Below are 23536 nucleotides of genomic sequence, written 5' to 3' on the forward strand. Positions count from 1 at the left end.
TATGGTGAGGAGTCTCCATTGTCTTCACCTAGGTGGTGGTTACACGTGTGTACAAACATCTAAATAATCAGTCAGCTGTATACTTACGCACTTCACTGCAGGCACATTATTCTTTTAAAAGAAAGGGACAAATGTTACTGTGGCCTCTGTAAAAAGGAAAAGACTCTAGAAGGCTTGAAAGAGGTCAGTCCAGTAAGGGACCTGGGCAGTCTTCCAGGTAAGAAAGGGAGAAGTAGCCCCTACAGCCAGCCAGGAGTTGGCCTGGCACTCACCGTGAGGCCGTGGTGTTCTGTAACACCAACACCAACATCAGACAGGGCCACACTGTGACCAGGAGGGAGCAAGACGTAATCAGGACCCCTTCATCACTGTATCTGAACACAGACATTAACAAGAGCACTGCGCAAACCACAAAATGACTAAGCATCCCCATATCATGGCTAGTGACTATATTATGTTTATTAGTATTATATTGTATTATATTATAATGGCAAAGTTGCAGCTTTCATCTTGCTTTGTTCCTCCTGGCTCATAGATAAGATTTATCTATGGCAGGAAAAATAGCGGCTATGTTCATGAAGATACTATCTGTTCCCCAGACCCTGTTGGTCACTCCCATTCACGATGACTAGCACCTCAGTCACATAGGTGGGACCACTTGGCATCATGCTGAGAGAGAAAGTGACTGACTGTTCGTGAGGTCATTCAGCATTGGCCCCCCCCCACCCCCAACCCCCCACCCCGCCTCCCTGCCTCCTAGCTTTGGAATCCCAACACCACGTATGGTTTGCCGTGTGTCCCTGCGTTAAGTGTCACCTCTCCGAGCCTCTAAGGTGTGTGTTTTATAATAAAGGAAGGAGTGACTTTCATGGTGCAATGAGGCAGTGGGCAAAGTATCAAGTTTGGAATTTTAATCCCGCCTGTGCCATCCTCTTGCTGTATGACCTCAAACAACTGTGTCTCCCTCTCTGAACTTCAGCTGCCTCCTTTGCCAAATGGGTCTGAAAACCCCTATCTCCTGAGGGACGGAGTGAGGCCGGGTAATAATACTATTATTACTGTTTGCTCAGAAGCAGGAGGCCCTGCAGGCCCCAGCCGCGTGGGAGAGTTTCAGGGAGGAACCCCAACTAGCTAGACCAGAAGAACTAGCGTCTTGGGAGGGAATGGGACCCAGGGTGGGGAGTCTCCTCTTGCTCAGGCCTGCCCGGATTCTGGGCGCTGACCCCCACCTGGCCTCGGACCAAACAGCAGAGGGAGCTTTGAATGTGGGGCCTCTGCTTATACCTGATCAGTAACTCTTTCCAGCTCCTCTCTGGAGAGGTCACTGCAAATAGATTTAGAATCTGGTTCCCCAGAGATGAGCAGAGGGGTCAGTGCGGAGGCGGTCCCCGGCCCTGAAGGTCACTCCAGGGCCTCAGACAAGCCTAGGGCCATATCCACTGTGGGTTTCCTGTCCCCTGGGCCAGGGCAGGCTCTTAGCCCCGTGATGTTCCCAGCCTATCTCAGATCCACACCTTCTGGGATATACTGTCTAGGATGTGTCAGAGAAGGGGTGGGGTCAGGAGCCGTGCCAGCTACATAATTTGCAGGGCTCCGTGCAAAATGAAAATTATGGGAATCCAGTTCAAAAGGCAGGAAAGAGTGCTGTTAAAATACTAAAATAGAACTGCATGTTTTCTTCCGCCATCTCTCTCAACCCCACATGGTGCTTAATGCCACGTTCCCTTGGGCAGAGGGATACTCGTGGGGTGATCACAGACCCTCACAGGTGTCTAGAGACCTTGCCCCACAGCTAAAGCAACCTGGTTTCTGGGTTCCCCTTCCACCAGCTGTCCACCGCCATGCCCCACCCAGAGATGCCATGAGGTAGTAAGTGCCTGACCCTGCGCTTCAGGCCCTGCCACAGCTAGAGGTTGGTAGTGGTCACAGGGCGGGTTGGGGAGGGGAAGCAGACAGAACCTGTCCCAGGGATGTGGGAACTTGCGTAAGGTACCCCCAGCTCATGTTCCACGTCCCTTCAGACTTCACTTACAAAACACAAATTCAAAAACAAAACTAAGAATTTCCAGATGGTGACACAGAGCATTAAATCCAGAGGGGTCTTCTGAGCACAGGGACCTGTCAACTACACTGGTCACATGCCACGAAGCTGGCCCCAGTAAGAGCTCAGTTTGCAGAGCAGCTGGGGAAATTGATCCAAAAAGGCAGATGGAGATAGAGGTCACCTGGGGGTAGAGGTCACCTGGAGGTAGAGGTCAAGGGACACCTGGGGTCCCTGAGGGCCTGGGGACTAGTGTCTGCAATCCCAGGACTCGGGAGCAGCACATCTGGATCTTCAAGGAATCCTGGAACAAGACAGACAGGACACCTAGGTCTTGAGGAGATGGAAACCAGAGGAACTGAGTGTCCCGTTCCAGAAGTTTGAGGCGAAAAGAAAAGACATGTCTCCACAGTGACAGCTTAGAGTCAGGGCGGTAGTAGGGGAGCCCAGGGCACTGCAGAATCCCCAAATAGGCACCTGACCCAGCCTACGGAGCAGGGAGAGCTTCTTGAAGGAGGGGACACCTTGGGTGAAGAGTTCTATGCCTGCCTTGGTCCCCACTGTCCTGTCTTCAACATCTTTTCCTCCTCAATTTATTCAACCATCAGACTTTCCCTCAACACCCAGTTTGCCCTAGGCCCTTTGCTGTGAGTCAAGGACTCAGTAGTGACAGAGACAGCCCCAGTCCCTGTGTACAAGACACTCATCAGCAGTGATGAGCAGTCAATCCCAGGATGGGATGGGAAGCCCAGAGGAAGCATCAGACTCAGCCAGGAGAATCAGGGAAGGCTTCCTGGAGAAGGAAATACCTAAGACCTAAATGATGAGTGGGAGTTGGTGAAGTAGGGAAAGGTACCTATGCAAAGGGAACAGTATGTACAAAACCTGAGAGGTGAAAGGGAAGCCTTTTTTTTGTTTTCCACTTTCACGGAATGAAGTGTCCTGTGGTGCTGGAGACAAAGCAGTGACCAGGACATCCCTGGCCCTGCCCTCATGAAGCTTCCAGTCTATAAGGGCAGATCCATCACCAGTGATGACCCAGGGTGTGCAGGGATGGGACAGGGGAGCTCAACGGTGGCGTGCCTGACTCAGCCATGGGAGTCAGGAAGGGCTTCCCAACTAAAGAATGAGGGGCTAGCTGCTTAAGGGCAGGACGGAGGGAATAACATGTGCCAAGGCCTGGAAAGCAGGAGCCTAGGAGCTCCTAGAAATTGCCAAGAGCCCAGTCAAATCAAAAAGGATGGAAGCAGGTGGGCCCACAAACTAAAAAAACAAAATTGCCAAAGGTTAAGGACACATACCTCCCTCCACCCCTCCCAGCTGTGACCTTAGAGTCGAAAGCCTCCATTAAGAAGGGAAGAATCGGCTGTGGGAAGCTTGGCTCTCTGCGTTACCCATAACTCGGAGTCCTGCCTAAAAGCAAAGGAGCCCGGGCCTCCTGGGCTGCAAACCACAGCAACCAGTTTTTCCTCCATGTTTAATTCGGTATCACAGGAGCACCAATAAATAGTTCCTTCCCGCCCTCGCAATCTTCCTCCTGAGTAGGGCGCCAGGGGCTGGCTTCCAGTCAGAGGAAGGCACCTGCAGCGCTGAAGGCGGCTCAGGCCAGCCGAGCCGCAGCTCCTGCAGAATTCCAAAGTTCCAAAGGGGCGGGCCCAGGCTTTCCGGCAGTGGGCGGGGCCATAAGGGTGGGGCCGCTCAGGGGGCGTGGTTTTCGTCAGCCGCGGTCACGATGACGACCATCCAAATTCGCATGGCTTCCGGGCTCGGTGCCACCATGTAGAAAAGGCGTTCATAGGTTTTGACGCAGAACGTCAGGCGAGGACTGGGGCTCTGGAATAAGTGGTGGAGTAAACGTGGTTAAGAGAACATACACTCTCTGAATGTTTCCTCATCTGTCTACCTAAATTATGCTACCTACCTCATTGGGTTATGAGGATTAAATGAATTAACACAAGGGTCTTAGGCTTTGAGGAGCAAGAGGAATTTTAAAGGACCCATGTTCCCTTCCCCCAGCCTACCTTCTCCTATATTAGAAATCTAAGCATTCCAATTTCCCCTCTGCAAAATGTAGCTCTCTCCAGTTACAAACGTCAGGACTCTACAGCACATTTACTGAGTACTTACTTGCCAAGCCCAAATTCAGTAAATCCCTTACACCCATTATGTCTTTAACCTTCTGAACTCAGGAAATTGGTTGAAGAGTGCCAATTTTGCAGGTGAGAAAACTAAGGCTGGCGAAAGGAAGTCACTTTCCTGATGTCCCTACTGGTTGCTCTCCACAGCTCTTACTAACCATTGTACCAGTTGCCAACATTTAAATGTCTGCACTGCACTGTTATATAAAAGTTCCAATTTGAGTCCTCTAGGGAAAGCTAAATATGAAGTGGCTTGGGGCCCACTCTCATTTGGTGACTACAGGCAGAAGCTGGAACCATCGTCTCCTCTAGATGCTCCCAGGATGGCACAGCCCTCACCCTGCCCTCTTCATTCGTTTATTCCCAGTTTGGTATCAGTTTGCCAAATTTTTGCTCTAAATCTTTTGCTGCAAAAGTAGTAACAGTGGCTGAGAGGCAGAGACTGAGCTCTTAATATTTTGGTCCATGCAGTTAAATGACCTGTTGGTCCCCTGTGCTGAATGGAGTAGCCTGACAACAGGGGCTGTGGGTGGCCTTTCCTGGGGAGAAGCTAAAGCTTCACTGTGGGGGCTCCAACCAGGACGACAGGGCAGCACCAAGCAGGGGCTTCACCTTGAAGGCACAGCGTAGGTGGTCGTAATAGACTTCCTCAATAGCCTGGAAGTAGATGACGCCTTTGAGCTTGGTCTCTTCTTTGTCTGATGGAGGGAGGTGAAGGAGAAACAGAGTCAGTGAGAGGTGTGTGTGTCTCAGGGCAGGGCTGGGGGCACTGGACCCTAGTCCTGAGACTGCAGCTGGGGTGAGGAACATGGTGAGAGTCTGAAGGTCCCTAAAGTAAGTAATACGGTTGGGAGGTGAATAGTGTTGATGCGACAAGGCTGGGGGTGGGGTTGGAATCCAGGTTCCCACGTGTCTTGGTCTTTGAGAAGGGAAAGGACTCAAGGAGAGGTCAGAATCATTGATTCCCCTAGAGAAAAAGCGCGAGGGGCCTGGACTTGGGGATGGTAGAGGGCGCTGAGAATGCTGGTTCTGACTCCTCCTGGTATTATAGGAAAAGGGTGTCTGGGGAATTGTACAAAACTGTTATCCACGTTACTGAGGCAGGCTGTGGGTTTAAGACTTTGGATTTCTAGAGAAGGAACGGGACAGGGATCTGGACTCCTGGGTCCTGGGGTAAGAAGGAGCTGGGAGCCCAGAATGCTGGGTTGTGGTGGGGAAGGAAAGATCTAGGGGACCGAACTCCTGGACGCGGAGGGTGGGGGGAGTGGGGTTTAGACTCCTGAGTCCTGAGGGAGGAAGGGGCTGGGATCCAGACCCCGGGGCCTAAGACAGAGGCAGAGGGGCGGGGACAACTAGGTGTCTGCAGGGAAGGCCTCTGGAGTACTCCTCCAGGCTCCCCGGGTGCCCACAGCGGCCAGGCTGGGCTTACCCGCATAGTAGGCCAGGCGGCGCGCCTGGCGGTCAAAGCAGAACCACCGCTTCCTCCAGGTCTTGATGCGGCCGCCCATCTTCACTAGGGGCCCGCGGCAGCAGACACCGGACACCTGGACGTGCGGGCAGTTTTCCGGGTTGTGGCCCCAGCGTTCCAGGTGCTGCCTGAGATCCAGGACCCGAGGGCCAGGAGGGCGGGGTGGGGGCACGGGTGTGGGCGGGGCCTAGGAGGGGAGAGGAGGGGGAAGCTGACTGCATAGGGTTCGGAGGGTGTCCTATAGCCTGGAGCCCCCAGGGGAGCAGGTAGCAGCAGCTCACATTGGAAGGCCTGTCACAGCCTTTAAACACAGGAGCAAACAAGTACGGAGAGAGAGAGTAACCTACCCGAGGTCACCCAGAGCTTCTAGGTGGCAGAACTGGGACTCCAACCCAGGGCTTCCTGACCCTAGAGCTCACCTCAGAGAAGTGAGGGACCCCTGGGTCAGGGTCCCCAAAGTGGGACCCTCAAATACTGCCTCTGTAAAACAGGGACCAAATAGCACTGTCTCCATTATTATTGTTGTTGTGAGGAAATCAGTGATTATAACCTGTTAGTCACTGTTATGGGTATAATCCCTCTGGCCCCTCAAACTCTCTTAGGGGCATATCACCATTTTATAGATATGGAAGTCAAGACACAGAGTGGTTAAGTCACTAGGCCCAAGTCACACAGCCAGAGCTGATCAAGCCAGAAGCCAGGACTCACCAGGCAGAGTGGTCATCTCAGGTGGCCATAAATGGGAGAAGAGTTAAGGCCATGAAAGTGTGCACTGTTAGGAGGCCGAGCCTGACCGTACCTATTCTTACTGTATGATTCCTGCTAAGAACGGTATGACCTGTGGTCAGAGGCTCAGAGCAGCACGCCTCAGATTTCAGAGGACACGAGGAGCCCCTGGGGATTCAGTCATTCTGGATGGGGCTTGGGGTGTGGGTGAGGTGCTACAGGTCTAACAAGCTCCCGAGCACACCACTTCTGTTGGTCCACGGACCACACTTTGAGAATGGAGGCTGAGAAGACCGAAGCGAGGCCAGAGCAGTATAAGATGAGAAACAGAGATGCGATTCATTGGATGGAGACAGGAGAGCGAGAAGGGAGGGGGGAACGAGGATGAGCAGGGGGATGCACAGGAGGGCAGGGACAGTTGAAAGGACACCCACTGGGACCTGGAATCATATGGGTCATCTCGCCAAATCCATACTGTAACACTACTGATCACCGACGGGTAAGGAAGGCACTGTGCCAAGAGATCACAGAGAGCACCTCGTTTTCTTTCTCAAACCACCCCATCTGACAGATGAGGAAACTGAGTCTTCTAGAGGAAGTGACTCACCAAGGTCACCCAGGTACGGTAGGCCATGGTGGAGCTGGGCCCCGATCCAGGAGAGCAGGGGTGGACTCAGGATTCTCGACTCCACCCCTGCCCACCTGTCACCCCCATGGAACCCTTGCCCCTCTTGGAACCTGTTTTCCTGCGCTAACCCTCGGGGTTATCACAGTACCCTCCTCATGGGGCTACTTCAAACATGAGCTCACTGCTGTCAGCCTCACTGCCCAGCCTCCAACCCAGCGATTCTATTTCTGGTGCAAACCCAGAGACACATTTGCTTGTATGCACAAGAAGGCAGCTTGGGGTCTAAGCTGGGAGGGACACTGCACATGACAGGGACCGTTTAATAAATGATGATGCTACAAAGCAGGAGTGCTTCATTTTTAATGAGCTAGAGCCTGACAACCCAAACCACCCATCCTGCTTTAGTTTACTCCCTGGCTCTTATCAGCACCTGACATGCTCCTTATTTTACTTATTGATGCTGCTTTTTGCCTCTCTCCCCTGCTAAATGCCAGCTCCCCCAAGGGCAGGGAGGGCAGGGATTGTCGTTTTGGTCACTGCTGTAACCCAGGACCCATCGTAGGCCCATTGTAAATATAGGTTGAAATGAATACAGAAAGGACAAGTGGTTGGGAAAACAAAAAGTAGGTTGGGAATGGTGTGCTCGTTCCCAGGAAAAATAAATGTACAAACTATGGTTTGATCAGTGTATGTCGAAAAGTACAAAAAGATTCGAAGGCTTCTTAACAACAAAAAACACCTGCACCTCTGGAGGTGTGATGGGGAAAAGGGCTCAAGGGTGACCTTCACTTTCTCCACCATGTTGTGTTCTTTATAATAAAAGTGTGTCTTTTTTTAAATAATAATTCATGTTATTAGCAGGGGTAAAAATAACATTTTAATAAGAAGCTAAGTCCAGAAGGTGAGGAACTCTACAGGATAAATGACTTGATTTTTTTTTCAGGAAAAAAATTGCATAAAAAAAGAAAGAAAAAGTGAAGAGGACGGACTCTTCATCTCCAAAATTCAAGAGACATTTTAACCAAATACATTGTGAGCACTTTGTTTGGATCCAGATTCAAATAACCTACTATAGAGAGATATTTTGGAGACAATTAGGGGAATGTGAATATGCACCATGTATTAAGATGTTACAGAATTATTAATAGTCTGATAAGGTGTGACAGTGGGGTTTTTATGTTCAAAAATACTTATCTATCAGAGATACATCATAGTGAGGTATGGACGAAATGATACAATATCTGGAATTCGCTTTAAAATATTCCACTTCAGAGTGGGAAGTAGGTGTAGGATCAGTAAAACCAAGTTGACAATAAAACAAGATTCAATATTGATAATCACTGAAGCTGTGTGGTGGGTACTTCGGGGAGGGGTATTAATCTATTCTCTACTGTTGCATATGCTTGAATATTTCTATGCTAAAAAGCGTTTTTAAAAGAAACAAAAATAAAACAAATTTTTAAATGATTTTTAAAATCCCCAGGATGTAGTTGCCCTCATTTTGCAGTAACTGCTGACATTGTCACCACTTACAGAAGAGGAAACTGAGGCACAGAGACATGCGGCTTGTCGCCGGGGGACATGATGTGGGTATACACAATCACAGTGGGAATGGAAACTAAGTCTTTTTAGTTCCCCTTCCCTTGGCAAGCCCAGGACGCTTTTTTGTGACACTGAAGGAGAGGAAAGGATGAGACAAGAAGGGCAGAGGCCAGGGAGCAAAACAGAGCAGGAGAGAGGTGGGGTGAGGGCAGGGGCAGAACTGACCATGATGGCAGGAACAGTGGGGCCTGAGGAACTTTCTATGCTCCTTCTCGTCCCTTCCTGTGGGTTCAGGATGAAGGAGTCAGTGAGGATAGTAACCAATAAGATGTGGGGGAAAACTGTATTGGGTTCCTGGGTCTGAGGGAGGAGGGGCCGGGGGCCTGGGCTCCTGGGTCTGAGGGAGGAGGGGCCGGGGGCCTGGGCTCCTGGGTCTGAGGGAGGAGGGGCCGGGGGCCTGGGCTCCTGGGTCTGAGGGAGGAGGGGGCTGGATCTCCTGACCCTAAGGAGTAGGGTCTAGGGTCTCACCCTGGCCTTCAGAAGCCTCTCCCGCTCCGCCATGGCTTGCTGCAGGAGCCGTTCCATGCGTGCGATATCTGGGTGGAGGACTCCACAGCTAGGAGGAGGGAGCAGAGACCAGGGTGGGTTACAGTAGCCCGGCCTTCTCCCCCCATCTTCCCACCTTCTCCCTGATGTCTCACCTATTCCCGGAGCCACAGTTCAGCAGCTGATAGAGGGGGTGTCTCCCCGAGTCTTCAGCTGCTGGTGGGAGGGCAGAGGCCTCCAGGGGTCCTGGGAGAGAAGGGGTGGGGTTAGGGGGCGGGACTCTCCCTTGTTCAGGCCCCTCCACTTCTCCCCCACAGGCCCCCATGCTGTGCCATAGAAAGGGTGGTGAAGGGGGAGATGGGGATGGAAGGGTCCTCACCAGTACAATGGAGGGACAGAGGTCGGGGAGATCCCCTCTGGCTCAGTCTCTCTCCCCTTTTCCGGGACAGGCTTCCAGTCCTCTGGAGGCCGATGGAGCCCTGAAAACACACAAGATATTCAATCTCAACCGAAAGTCAGAGAACTGCCAAGTAAAACCACCATCTAATTCGTGCAAATCAAAAAGCTACTATCAACACGCTGCTGCGTGAGTGCAGCCAGTCATAGAGGACCTCACCGTGTAATGTCCAGAGCCGGCAAATCTGGACATGGGAATAGATTGGCAGTTGCCAGGGGCTGGGGGAAGAGCCAGAATTGAGGGGTGATGGCTAAAGGAAACGGGTGGGTTTTCTTTGGGGTGGGGTAATGAATATGCTCTAAAATTGTGGTGATGGTTGCACAACTCTATGAATAACAAAAAGCCACTGAATTGTATACTTTAAATGGGTGAATTGGATGGTATGTAAATTATAAACTTTTTTTTTTTTTTTAAGCACAGTGTATGATAGGGATGTGGGAAACCCCGACACTCTTTCATAAAACTGGAGAGGTGGTTCTATTAGAACAACTTTCACAGAGGCCAATTTGGCTTTTTTTGTTTAATGACAAATGCAGAAACTTTTGAGCCCTGATTCCACCTGTAGGACTGTATACTATAGATACACTCATACCTGTGCAAAGTGACCTGAATTCAAGGTTATTCCCTGCAGAAGCCTGGAGACCATCTAAGTGCCCATCAGAAGGGAGCAGAGTAAATAAAGCAGGGATCATCCACACCGTGGAAAGTTCTACAGCATATACAGTAGAAGAGGATGTTCTCTATACTCAGAAAATAATCTCTAAGATAAAAGCAAGCACAGAGCAGTGTGAAGATGATATATCCATGCATAAAAAGAAGGGAGAATATATACATGACAGAATGTTTAAATACAGAGTATGTCCAGGAAGACACAAGAAATTGGTTACCCTGGCCACTCCCAGCAGATGAACTGAGTGGGTGGAAATAATGGTGGAAGATTCTTTTCTATGAACATCCTCTCATGCCCTTTGAACTTTGAATGAGGGGAACGTTAGCTTTTTTAAAAATAAACATGACAATTAAATGCAACCTGTGTTCCTGAACCAGCAATGTTTTGTTTTTGTTTTTGCTAGAAAAAACATTAGTGGAACAACTGACAAAATATAAAGAAGATCTGTGGATTTTAATAGTATCGTCTCAATGTTAGTTTCCTGAATTTGATCACTGTACTGTGGTTATGTAAGAGAATGGCCTTGACCTTAGGTAATAAATGTAGAAGTGTTCAGGAGTAAAGGGGAATTATGCTTCAGAAAAGAATAATAAATTGTGTGTGTGTGTGTGTACAGAGACAGAGACAGAAAGAATAATAAAGCAAAAGTCAAATGAGGTAAAATGTTAATTATAGAATCTGATTGACAGCTATACAGGAATTCTTTCTACTATTTCTACATTTTTTCTGTAAGTCTTAAATTATTTCAAAATAAAAATTTGCCAAAAAATAAAAATAAACTTATTTGAAAGTAATAGAGAAATAAAACTGAAGTCATTTTTAAAAGACAAACAGCAACAGCTCTGCATGGATCATGCAAAATAATTTTTACAAAGTTGCATAATTTGAGCACCAATAAGGATTCTCACTGCCATATAACTCATCAAATATATTTAGTCCATGAGTTAATAATAATACTAAAGGAAAAATCGACTTGGTTACCTTGGGAGGATGCAAATAGAATCAACTTGATTTTGAAGGCAGGTAAACAAAGTGAAACCAACAAGCATTTTCCCTGCATTTCTTACAAAAACTATACCCCTGGGTAACAAAATAGTAAATGAAGGCAAGTCCCTCTTTCTAGAAATATTTCAAACAGTAAATGAAGAAGGAATGACGGATTGGAATTCTACCACTTGCGACCTCTAACGCATCTACGGATCTAGGCACTGATGCCACTAAAAGAGACACAGACACAGTGCCCCAGGAAGACATGCAAAATGCCAAACCTGCACATGCTCAGGCCCCCACATCCAGCATTACAGGAAATAAAGAGGCCAAGCAAGATGACAATGACCCCCATGACGCAATCAGCAAAACCTGTCTGGGAAACTCTACAGAACCACCATCTGGTTTCTTCGCCAAATAAATTGCAAGGGGGACAAAAAAGAAATGGAGGGGAAGTCTTTAGACTAACGGAGACTTAAAACATATAGCCACACACATAACTAAACTGTAGTGTTTGTGGCTAGATACTTAACTGACAGGCTAGGGGTTGTTCTCGGGAGCTGGGGGGCAGGTGGTGGGCTTCTGGAGTGGCTGCCAGTTCTATCTCCTAACACAGGTGGCAGTTATATCTGTTCCCATATAATCATTAAGTTGTGCACATGTTTGATGTTATTTCCGATACTTATTTTTCATGTAAGTTTTAAAAAATAATAACCAATATTTATTAAGAGCTCATCACGTGCCTAACAGTGTAGCTGGCACTCTGCAGACCCATTTAAGCTTCTGACCATACTGGGAATCAGGAAAGATTTACTGCCCCTCACAGGGAGGAAACCAAGTCCTGAGTTCCTGTTCTTTCCTTCCTTCAGCCGATATTCCCAGCACTTCCTACCGAGAGACCTTAGATACTTGGCACTGAGGAAACAAGTGGGCAAGATGGACTCAAGCATGGTCTGCATGGTGCTTACATTGTAGGAACTGAATAAGCCATCATACAAATAAATGTTACCAGAAATTGCTGGGAGCGAAGAGAACAGGGTGATATAAAAGAGGATCACCTTCCAACTGGAAGACCAGGGTCAGCCTTCTGGACACTGACCCTAAGGCCCAAGGGTAAGAGCTGGCCAGGGAAGACCGAGGTAAAGAATGTTCCAGAAGGATTGGCAAGTGCAAAAGCCCTGAGGTGGGAACAAATGTGGAGTGTTGGTCAGTCAGTGCTCCTGTAGCTGAGCAGAGTGAATATGGGGGGAGTGCTGAGAGGTGGGCAGGGGCCAGACCATGCAGGGGCTGGTGTCATGGGGGAGGCCCAGGACCACTGAAGGCTTTTGGTGGGGACGACTGAAGTACGAGGGATCAACGTCACTCTGGCTGTTGTATGGGGAACAGATTGTTGGAAGACAAAAAATAAGATGGGGCAACCAACCCAGCTGGTATAGGGTCACAGAAACCAGAGATATGGGTAGGAGTAGATGGAAGAAGGATGATAATTCTGATAATACTAATAATTGTAATTATAATCAGAGTACCAGCAGCCCACATTCACTGAGCACCTACTATGTGCCAGGTGCCACGTTAAGCACCTTAACTATTAACCAGTGGGTACTGTTATTATTCCCATTTTGCAGCTAAGTAAACTGAGGCACAGAGACATGTCCAAGTCCAACCAGCTGCGAAGTGGCAGGACAAGGATCTGAGCCCAAGCAGAGTCAGTACTCTTAGCCATCACATGATCCTGGAAAGGATTGGCATTTGAGGATTTAATAGGATTTGGAGGGAGAGAGAAGAGGCAAGGAAGAGTAATTTGTTGATTCGTGCATTCATTTATCCACTTGTATATGTTTATCTGGCTGAGTAAATAAATACTCCCTGGACTGACTCTCCTGTGCCCTGCGGTCCCCCGTCGCTCTCTCTGAACCAGTGCTAACCACAGTGCCCATGTGGATTCTGAAGGGTTCCTAGAAACCCTCATCTCCTGAAAGGCACAGGCTGTGGAAACAGGCAGACTTCATTCAAACCTAGCTCTGCCACTTACTGGGTGTGTGACTTTGGCAGGTCATTTTCTCTTCTCAGGCTAGACTTCCCTTCTGAAAGTGGGCAACGGTCACCACCCTGCCGTGGATGATGCAAGGATTAAATGAGTGACCTCATGCAAAGCACACAGAAGAGTGCCTGGCCCAGCCCCCAGGTGACACCAGGTGCAAGGTGGATGTGAGATCCACATCGGTGGGTACAGGGTCCACCTGGCCTTAGAAGCTCCGTGTCCACAGGAGCCAATAACTCAGGTAACAACTCTATAGGAATGGACACGGCTTCCTAACAAATATTTATAGATATGCAACTTACTTATAAGGGTCATCTTTACTGAAGGCCGGGTTGCCTGGCAACCCAGCTGACAGTGCACCTTTATCAGCCTTCCAGGAGAACAAGCTAGAAAGTTAATTTCCCAGACAGAAGATCTGCTCACCCTTTACCCAGATAATAATAAGACCTATTTTGGGGTGTTCTTCTGAGCAAAAAAATGAAATGCTGTATTTTCATTAAATATTCATAAATTATACAATATATAATTTCATGAACATATATACATGAATGTATATAAAATTTCATGAATTATATATATATTATGTATTAGGCTGAACCATGTCAAGTTGCCAATATTTGACTCTTTCTCACTTCCAAATAATAGCAATTCCATATGGTTCACAGTGACAGAAAGGCTTCGAGCAGACACTGGCCTACATGAAGCCCTCAAAAATGATGATGATGATTATTAATATTAATAAGTAAGAAAGAATAAAATACATTGCATATTATATTACATATTATGTGATATATATATTAGACAACATGATATTAATTAATGTTAATTAATGTTATTATTGTGTGTACAAAGGCATAAACATGCATATACATTGATCTTCATAACAGCATTGCCTAAACTGCAAAATACTCTAATCACCATCCCCAGAGGGCGGGCTGGCTCAAGGTCCCCATGCAGACCTGTGTTCACACAGAAGCCCAGAGTGGTTGAGAGCGTAGGCTCTGAAGAGTGCTGGGGTTCAAATCCCAGCTCCACCACATACAAGCTAGTTAAGTAACTTTTCCTCTGTCTCACTCTCTTCACCTATAAAATGGAGATAAGAACCTACTTCACAGAGTTGTTGCAAGACTAAATGAATGAATTAAGCACAGCATTTAAAACAGTGCCTGGGGCCGGCCCGGTGGCTCAGGCGGTTGGAGCTCCTGTGCTCCTAACTCCTAAGGCTGCCAGTTCAATTCCCACATGGGCCAGTGGCCTCTCAACCACAAGGTTGCCAGGTTCGATTTCACCCAAGGGATGGTGGACAGCGCCTCCTGCAACTAATGATTGAACACAGCACCTTGAGCTGAGCTGCCGCTGAGCTCCCGGATGGCTCAGTTGGTTGGAGCGCGTCCTCTCAACCACAAGGTTGCTGGTTCGACTCCCACAAGGGATGGTGGGCTGCACCCCCTACAACTAGCAACGGCAACTGGACCTGGAGCTGAGCTGCGCCCTTCACAACTAAGACTGAAAGGACAACAACTTGGAAAAAATCCTGGAAAAATACACACTGTTCCCCAATAAAGTCCTGTTAAAAACAAAAACAAAAAAAAACAAACAAAAAACCAGTGCCTGGCACACTATAAAGACTCAGTATATATTAGTTGTTATTAGTATTACTGTTGTTTATATCGTTATTATTACAGAGTTCTTGACGATGAGGCAGCTCCAAATGTATCAGTGGAAAATAATCTCCATGATAGATTGTTAGAAAATAAAAGCCAACTCAGAGCTAATATGCACATTTTTGCAAAAAGCGTTTCCATGACCTAACAAGAGCTACCAATTTCTAAGCACTTACCCCATATCCACACGACTGAAACAAAACTTTTTTCATCTAATATGAAATAGAGTAGATAATGGCAGAGTGCTTCATGCACAGCACTCTGCCATTGTCTACTCTATTTCATTAAAAAAATGAGTAGCAACCCGTTCAATGAGATCTTTTAACCCATGAATCATTTGGGACCCCCGGTTTTAAGATCTGGAAGGAAGGATACCCAAGAAACAAGAAGTTGTGCTGTTTCTGGGGAGGTGGCTGTGGGCCAGTGAGCGGGGAGAGGAGGCCTTCTGATAAATATGCCCTGTTTGGCCGCTTTTAAAATTTACTCCTGGGTGCACACGATCCCATTTCTCAAGGGGAGCGGTAGGGTGTCGGGCAGATGAAAGGAAAAAAATAATAAAGCTGGAGCCTGCTAAAAATAAAAATACCCCTTGATCAACATTCCCTTACCCCCACACCCTCCATGGCAGTGAAAGCCACAATGGAAGTTCTAGAGACACAGTGATCAGTGAGACAGTGGGGGAGGCACCTGCAGGGAGCTGTGAACTGAGAAGAGGCAGGAAGAGGTGGAGGCGGCAGTGTGGGCGGTGGGGTCCTGGAGCACCAGCAACTGGCGGTCTGTCTTCTGGGTGAACAGGAGCTGCAGGAGACGAGTGAAGGTTCATGGGAGCTGGAGGGATCGCAGGGGACCCACCAGTTCCTTGATGCCCTGGCCCAGGTCTCTAGGGCCAGCCCATTTCTTAGATGGAAAAACGAAGGCTCCAGAGAGAGACCTAGAATGTGGTCTTGGTGTCCAGTCTCCCAACATGAGCAAAGACTGTGGACAGATTGCTGGTTCTCGGAAGAGGTGGCGCTAGGAGACTGAACTCCTGGGTCCCAAGGGTTAAAGGGATTAGAGGCTGAGAAACCTAGATCCCAAGTGAAAAGTGGTCTGGGGCCAGGATTCCTGGGTCTGAGGGAGGAGGGGCCGGGGCCTGGACTCCTGGGTCTGAGGGAGGAGGGGCTGGGGGCCTGGACTCCTGGGTCTGAGGGAGGAGGGAGCTGGGGGCCTTGGCTCCTGGGTCTGAGGGAGGAGGGGGCTGGGGGCTGGGACTGCTGGTCTGAGGGAGGAGGGGCTGACAGGTGCATGAAATCCCCATACCTTAGTGAGGGCCTGGTTGGGCTCAGAGAAGTCTCCGTCAGAGCTTCCCTCAAGGCAATTAAGCTCGAGCAGTCGGCTCCGTTCCTAGGGGGAGGTAAGACATCACGGAGCGCCACACCTCGAGGTGGAGTGGGCCATCCCAGCAGCTTTCCCTGATTCCAGGAGACGTCTGGGCAGTGGGGAGGCAATGGGATGCCCCAGGGAAAGGAAGACAGTAGGACTCGGGAGTTTACCTGCGTCAGGGCCTGAAGGGCCTCCTCCTTCTTCCGGCTCAGCCCCCGGCTCTCAGCTGCCATCTGTTCCCCCAGCGACTTAAGCTGTTCTTCCAAGACCTGGGTCCGGCGCTGCAGGGCAACCCAGTGTCCTGCTTACTCAGCTGCCCCAGGACCCCCAGCTGGCTCCCACAGAACCAGCGTGGTGTTTGCTCCACCCTATAACAGAGATCCTGGGACCCGGGTGCCGGGGGAGGGGTTTGGAGGACCCAGAATTAAGCTTCCTGGTGCCTGCTTCCCTTCTGGGGGTCCAGAAGAGGCCTGGGGTGGGTTGAAGGGGATGGAGGGTTCAATATGTAGACAGAGACCAAGGGAGACAAGAGACCCAGAAAAAGTCACCGAGAACAGAGAAAGGGACGGATAGAAAGACAAACCAGAACAGATACAGAAAAGAAGGACCTAGACAAATTCCCAAGAGACAGAGATGCAGAGAAAGGGGACCAGGCAGAAAAAGAACAGAGATGGACAGAAGCTGTGTGAGACAGAGGAAAGGAAAAGAGAGAGTGACAGGTAAAAGATCCAGAAATAGAGGTGGAGAAAGAAAACTCACGTCAAAACTTTCCAATCCAAAACTTTGGAAAACTTTGTGTTACATACAATCAAACATGTCGCTTTTCCCAGCAGTCTTTGCAGGTCCCTTGAATGTGAAGCTCCCAAAAAGGACTGATGGGAGCATCTTTTTGGACAAGAGTTTGAGAGGCATAGAGGGTAGTGGCGAAGACCGAGTTGGTTCAAATCCCAGCTCTATCTTTTACAAACTAAGTGACCTTGGAAAAGATTACTTGAGCTCCTTGGCCTTCACTTTCTTCATTTACAAAACGGAAAAAAATAATAAGACTTGCCTCCTAGGATTGTTGTAAGGATTCAATGACTAAACACCCATGAAATGTTTAGGGCTGTACCTGGCACATAGTAAATGCTCAATAATCGTCAGCTGTTGTTACTATTCTGAAGAACATATACAAATAGGAAATAAGGACAGAGAAAGGGCCAGACATGGAGTGGAAAAGACAGAAGGCGATGCCAGGGAGGCATGCAGCCAGGTCCGACTCACCCTGTGCTGTGCCACACTGGCCTGAAGCTCTTGGATCTTGGCGTCCAGCGCCCGAGCCCCTTGGCTGTCCCGATCCTCCTCCTCCCGCCGGCTCTCTCGCTCCAGTTGCTGGAACTCCAGGTCCTCATAGGAACGCTGGGCCACATCCAGCTGCTCCTTCATCTATGGCGGAAAGGCAAAAGGGCTTCAGGCCTGGATCCCTAGGGCTCAGGGGAGTAAGGGACTGGGGCCAGGACCCCTAGTCAACGAGAGAAGAGGTGCTGAGGACCTAGACTTGAGTCCTAGGCAGTTAGGGGACTAAAAGTCTGGACTAGGGTCCTCAGAGGGGAGAGTTTCCGCAGGGCCCTCACCTCTTGCACACCCTGCAGAAGCCGCTCATGCTGGTCCTCTGGCTGTGAGTTGAGCTGCCCCTGGGCCTCCTGGAGTCTCTGGCGAAGACGCTCCACGCGATCCCGTTCCTGGCTCAGCCGCCTCTGCTCCTGAAAGAACAGCCAGGCTCTTAGCTTCTGCCTGAGCATAGGGACGGACACAGAGGCCAGCAAGAGCCAGGCTGGCTGCACCTCAGACTCCTCCCTGCCTGGGGTGTTGGCTCCAGAAGAGCAGGACCCCGTGTATCTTTTTCACTCTTGTTCTGGCCTGCCCAGAGTAGGTGTTCTGTAAACAGTTGTTCAAGAAATGAATGAATGCAAAACATATCCATGCTGGGTGATTGACACTGGGGTCTCAGAGAGGGTCGGACCTGGGCCCTGGGCTCCAGGTGGGGACACAGCCAGTTACAGCCTGGGACAATCAGGGCAGTGAAACACAGAGACTATAGAAACCCAGAGACATTTTCTGGATGTCAGGATTTTAATGTGAGTCTCAGAAATCTAGGGAGAGAGAGGGGACTGGAAGGGCATTTTGGACAGAGGAAACAGTATGTTACAAATGCACCCTGAAGTTATTAAGTACAGGAAGTTTAGGGGGCAAACTCTGGTCAGGGAGGAAGAAGAGGTAGTGGAGGGAAGAGATGGGGAGCACAGCGAGAAATGGCAGTGGAAAGGCAGGCACAGCTTGTGTCAGGTTTGGACAGTCAGGCTGAGGAGCCCTTATCCTACGGCAATAGGGAGCCATGGAAGGATTGACACGAGGGAGTCGGACCTCCCTCTGGGAGATGGATTTGAGGGGTTGAGACCAGCTCCTTCATGAACCCTCCAAGCAATAAGAATGAGACCTAAACGAGGGCGTGGGCCGTGGGGATGCAAAGGAGATGGACCACAGACAGGATCAGGGAGCAGAAAGGACAAGACATGTTGACAGATAGGCGAGGGCGTGAGAAAAAGGGATGTGTACAGAGCAAGATCCAGGATTCTGGCCTGGTGACCAAAGGGAGGGTGAGATTGGGCCAATGTAGAAAAGGGAATTGCTGAGGTCAGCTTTGGTTATGGTGAATGAGAAGGGCCCAGATTCCTGGGTCTGAGGGAGGTGGGGGCTGAGGGCCTTTACATCTGGGTCTCAGGGAGGAGGGGCTGGGGTCCTGGACTCCTGGGTCCTGGGGGAGGTACCAGTGTCCTATGAAGCAGGACACAGAGGTCTAGATTACAGGAAAGAGATCTGGGCTGATATAGGCTCTTGAGGGTAAATGAGGACCCAGAACCCAGTCTGAGGAAATTCCAACATACAAGGTAAGGGCAAAGAGAAAAATGGACAGAATTACAAAGTTATCATTTTCTAACCAATAATGTAAACTGATCACCAATGGATATTAAAGCCTTTAGGTAAACGATTATCATGAAGGGATCAGAGGATCTCACAGGGGTCTGGATAACCAGAGACAACGCCCCCCTAACGTGGTACACAGGACGACGCACTAAGCACATCTGAATCTGATCCGGCCTGGACATCTAACCCACCACCTGCTTGCAGGAAAAGGAACAAGACCACCTCCTGACCATGGGACAGAAGACTTCGTTTCTCCAACAAATAGTATGGGAAAACAACAGTAGGCGGGGACTATTAGAAGTGAAACCACACACACAAGGCATTTCAACCAATGAAAATATACTGGCCTTTGGGGACCTGTTAGCCAACTGTTAAGTGGCATTTTTGAGACAATCTTGGAAACATGAAAATTGGAAATAAGACAATATTAATAAGAACTTATTAATTCTTAAGGTGTGATAATGTTTTAAAAAAGGAGTAGTTATCTCTGAGATAAGAACCGAAGTATTTACAAGCAATGTATCTGGGATGGGCTTTTAAAATAAGGGATGGGGAAGCAAATTGGGGGACATGAAACAGGAATTGATTAATCACTGCCGAAACTAGGGAGCACACCACATAGCAGCCAACTGACTCTTCTATTTTTGTTGACATTTTTTACAATGACATTCAAGAGCAGAGAGGGATCAAAGGAAGAGGCCCAGTGAGGCAGGCCCCAAAATCACAGTCAGGAAGGAAGGAGGAAAATAAGGAGAGGCGTCTGCCCAATCACTGCCCCCCACCCCAGTCCAAGCATCCCCATTTGGGGAATAGGGATAATCCTGGGCCTCTGGGCCCAGGAACCCCACCAGGAATATTCCTTAGACAAGGAAGGAAACTGACGAAGACCCCCGCAGGACAAACAGACCTGTTCCCGCTGCTCACGGCCCCTCTGCTCTGTGTCCACCTGCTGCCTCAGCAGCTCCCGAAGTTGTTCCTCCTCACGCCGGGCGGCCACTCGCTCCCCAGCCAGCTCACCCCTCAGCAGGGCCACCTCCACCTCCATCTGCCGAGAGAATGAAAGAGCTGGGTCCCAGAGGCCGGGCTCTGGGGAAGGAGGGCTCAGACGCCTGGGTCTGAGGGAGGAGGGGGCTGGAGGCCTCAAGTTGGATCCAGAAGAGGAAAGGACTGGGAGCCAGGCCTTGCGGGTTCCCCATAAGTTGGGTCCAGACTTCCCAAGTGGTCAGCAGTCTCACCTCGATCCTCAGCTCCTTCCTCTGGCGCTGTAGCTCCTTCACTCGCTGCTCCATTAGGGCCACCCGAGTCAATGCCTCCAGCTGCTGCCCTCGAAGCCGCTGCGCCGCGCCTCTCACCCGGTCCCTAGACTGCGTGGGTGTGGGGGGCGTGGCTGGGATCTGTTCGGGAGGCGGGGCCTCCCCCTGAGATTGGAGAGGGCGTGGTCAAGAGGAGAGGCCTAGCCCCCAGCAGTCACTAAATATATCTTTTTCCTACCCCATACCCCTCAGGGATCTACATCTGCCTAACTCAACCGCTACGCTTTTATTCATGTGCAGGGTGTGGCCTAACTCAACCACCAGGCTCTTTTATTCAAGTTCAGGGAGGGTGCAGGTCCCGTGACAACCCAGCCTTTAGAGGAGGAGGGGCTCGGGAGAAGATCATTCCAAACGATAGTAACCGTGATAGTTAACACTGATAGGAACTCTGCCAACCACGCAGTGTGCCAAGCACCTCACACATATGGACTCACTAAATCGTCACAACACCCCGTAAGGGGTACTGAACCAACTCTCGGAAGTTGTTTCTTTTTCTCTAACCAGGTCCCATTCTCTGGGCATCATGTCCTGTAGGCCCTGGATCTCTCTCTCTCTTTCTCCCCAGGTCTCTCTGAGTTTCCCTCCGTTTCTCTGGGATTCGTCTCTCCCCACGCAGTATCTGTCTTCTGTCTCTGAACTGCTACTTCTCTTTCTCCCTCGGAGTAGCGCCCTCTCTCAAGGTTTCTCTGTCTTAATTTCTGTTTCTCTGAGCATCTCTGCCGTTTCTGGGTTTCTGTTTGTATCTCTAGCCCTATCTCTCTGAGTCTCTCTCTCTCTGAGTCTCTGTCTCTCACTCCGTCAGTCTTTCTGGCTCGATGTCAGGGTCTCTGTCTCTCAGGAGTCTCCGTATCTCTGGGGTTCTCTCCCTGCTCCGGGTCTCTGTCTATCTGGTCTCTCCATACCTGTCTCTCGATGTCTCTGTCACCTGCTCTGGGCCCCCCCGTGGCTCCCGCCCTCCAGGTTCCTCACCGTGTCGCGGCTGCTCTCGGTGCTGCTGCCTTCTCCCACTTCTTCCTCTTCTTCCGCCTGCTGCTCAGCTCCTCCGCCGCTCGGAAGCTCTGCCGGGGCCTCGGGCGCCTCCTGCCCGCCAAGGTCTTCGGTGTGCTCCCGGGGCTGGGCAGCCCCTTGGGGCTGAACCTCCGCGTCACATTCTGGGACTGGCGGCGGTGGGATCCCCTCGTCGGGGCAGCTAGGGGTCCCCATGTCGGCGACGCGCTCCTGCAGGGTGGGCGGGCCCTGGAGTTCCTGAGGCGTGGCCTGACAGCGTGGGGGCGTGGCCCGGGAGGCCTGAGCGCTCCGTCGGAACGCTCAGATGCGAGGAGTGCTCCAGGAGGCGGGCCCTAAGAGTTCAAAGGCTGGCACTGAACATTCGGGGGCAGGGTGGCCTGGAGTTTGGAGTTTGTAGGGCGCCACGCCCCCGGAGGCGGGACCGAAATTTGAGTTCGGGGTCCTAGCACGCCCCCTACTGGCTTCTCCCTCCTATCCAAGTGTGGAGTCTTGTACCCTCCCATCATCCCCCCATAATCCGTGGACCACCTTAGAAAGACCTCATCGCCTTCTCCCCCAGGGTCTCACGAGTCTGGGCTCCCGCCCCCTGCTCTCCCGAGCCCAGTAGAATTGTCTCCAACCCCAATGTAGGGAGCAGCGCCCATGCCCCCTCACCCAGGGACCGAAGAGTCGGGGCTCCTAGTCTCTCTCTCTCTCTCTCTCTCTCTCTGGACAAACCAGGAGCCTGAGTCCTCTGCTCCTCCCCGGAGCTAGATTCCTGAACTCCAGCCTCCTCCTCCCCGCCGGACCCAAGAAGCCAAGTCTCCATCCCCCTCCACCTGCGCAGCCCGGGCCCCCTCACCCGCTCAGGCTGTGGCTCGCTTCCCTCTGAGCTCAGGGCGCTGTCGTTTCTGCCTCCGAGACAGGTGGCTGGGGAAAAGGGAGGAGAGAGGCAGTTCTCTCCCCCTCCCCAGCAGCCCGGAAGTAGAGGGGGGGCACAACAGGTCCAACAGCTCCCGGGGGAGGAGGGAGCGACCAACTTGCCCCGCCCGCGGCATCTGGCCATCCCGGCCCCACCCTCGGAAAACCCAGCATCGCGACTACCCACTCTGGCCCCATTCCTGTCCCTTGAAGGGTCAGGTGTCTTGGTCACCTACGTATAAGTGCCTCCCTAATGTCCAGACCCTGGGAATCCTGAAAGCAAGAGGGGAATGGAGATAGGGGCCTCTCCCCTCTAATGAGCCGTTTGGGCTGATTAGACCGGTTTGGGGAGCTGGGCAAGAGGAAGGGGTGCCCTGAGCTGAGTCAGAGACCCGCCCAGAAACGAGGGGAAGTGTGTCCCCTCCTCCCCACTTTCCCATGGGGTGGAGGGCAGAGGTTAAAGGTGTGAGCCAGACCCTTTCCTCTCTGGGCAAAAACAGGAAAATAACTGGTATGTGAGAAAGGATTATTGGATGTTAGGCGCTGTGCTAAACACTTTATACACGTTAATTTAATTTCATCCTCAACAGTCTAGCAAAAAAGGGATTTCTATCTCCATTTTATAATTGGGGTAACAGGCTGAGAGGGACAAGTTTGTCTAAAGTCTACCCATGTTGTTAATATGAATGCCAGATTTGTTCTCTGTAACGTCCATGTTCTTAACCATTAGGCACACTTTCACTCCAAGCCAGCAAGTACCTGGAAGATCATTCCAAATGACAGCCATACTAGTTAACACTGATAGGAACTCTGCCATGCATGCAGTGTGCCGATCACCTCACACATATGGACTCACCAGATAGTCACAATACCTTATTATTATTATTATTATTGTTATTATTATTTCCATTTTACAGATAAGGAAACTAGGCCTGGAGAAGTGAATTACCTTATCCTGGGCCTCACAGGGGGAAGTAGCTCAAATTCAACATGGTGTTCTAATCCAAGGAGCCAAGAAGGCCCTGCCAGATATCTGTTTGCTTCTGCTCTTGTGACTTAGAATATCTCCTACTTTGGGCTC

At 50.2% G+C, this 23536-nt stretch overlaps 1 protein-coding gene across 2 annotated transcripts; it reads right to left on the reverse strand.

Moving 5' to 3' along the window:
* Positions 1 to 832: 832 nt before the first annotated feature.
* Positions 833 to 22464, reverse strand: PHLDB3 (pleckstrin homology like domain family B member 3). 2 transcript variants are annotated; one of them, XM_033129381.1, is made up of 16 exons: positions 22397 to 22464; positions 21517 to 21887; positions 20470 to 20652; positions 20142 to 20279; positions 17884 to 18012; positions 17534 to 17695; positions 16441 to 16551; positions 16208 to 16291; positions 15596 to 15706; positions 9469 to 9568; positions 9245 to 9335; positions 9072 to 9159; positions 8769 to 8825; positions 5609 to 5834; positions 4792 to 4877; positions 3432 to 3874 (listed from the first exon to the last, which is right to left on the reverse strand). In XM_033129381.1, exons 2-16 carry the CDS (start codon positions 21748 to 21750, stop codon positions 3740 to 3742), a joined length of 1935 nt encoding a protein of 644 aa, XP_032985272.1. In that variant the 5' UTR covers positions 21751 to 21887; positions 22397 to 22464; the 3' UTR covers positions 3432 to 3739. The 2 variants fall into 2 exon arrangements, with proteins under 2 accessions (XP_032985273.1, XP_032985272.1); XM_033129382.1 differs by lacking the exon at positions 8769 to 8825 and having other exon boundaries at positions 833 to 3874.
* Positions 22465 to 23536: the final 1072 nt, after the last annotated feature.

Source organism: Rhinolophus ferrumequinum, chromosome 15, assembly GCF_004115265.2.
Source record: "Rhinolophus ferrumequinum isolate MPI-CBG mRhiFer1 chromosome 15, mRhiFer1_v1.p, whole genome shotgun sequence".
Classification (NCBI taxonomy): Eukaryota; Metazoa; Chordata; class Mammalia; order Chiroptera; family Rhinolophidae; genus Rhinolophus; species Rhinolophus ferrumequinum.

What these genes read in the sequence shown, in the direction of transcription:
- PHLDB3 (XM_033129381.1), bottom strand. Translation starts at nt 21,750, where the DNA reads ATGGGGACCCCTAGCTGCCCCGACGAGGGGATCCCACCGCCGCCAGTC. An exon ending in CCGAGAGCAGCCGCGACACG is followed by an intron (nt 20,653 to 21,516) that starts GTGAGGAACCTG and finishes CTCCAATCTCAG; the next exon opens with GGGGAGGCCCCGCCTCCCGA. An exon ending in CCACTGTTCCTGCCATCATG is followed by an intron (nt 5,835 to 8,768) that starts GTCAGTTCTGCC and finishes CTCCCCTCCTAG; the next exon opens with GCCCCGCCCACACCCGTGCC.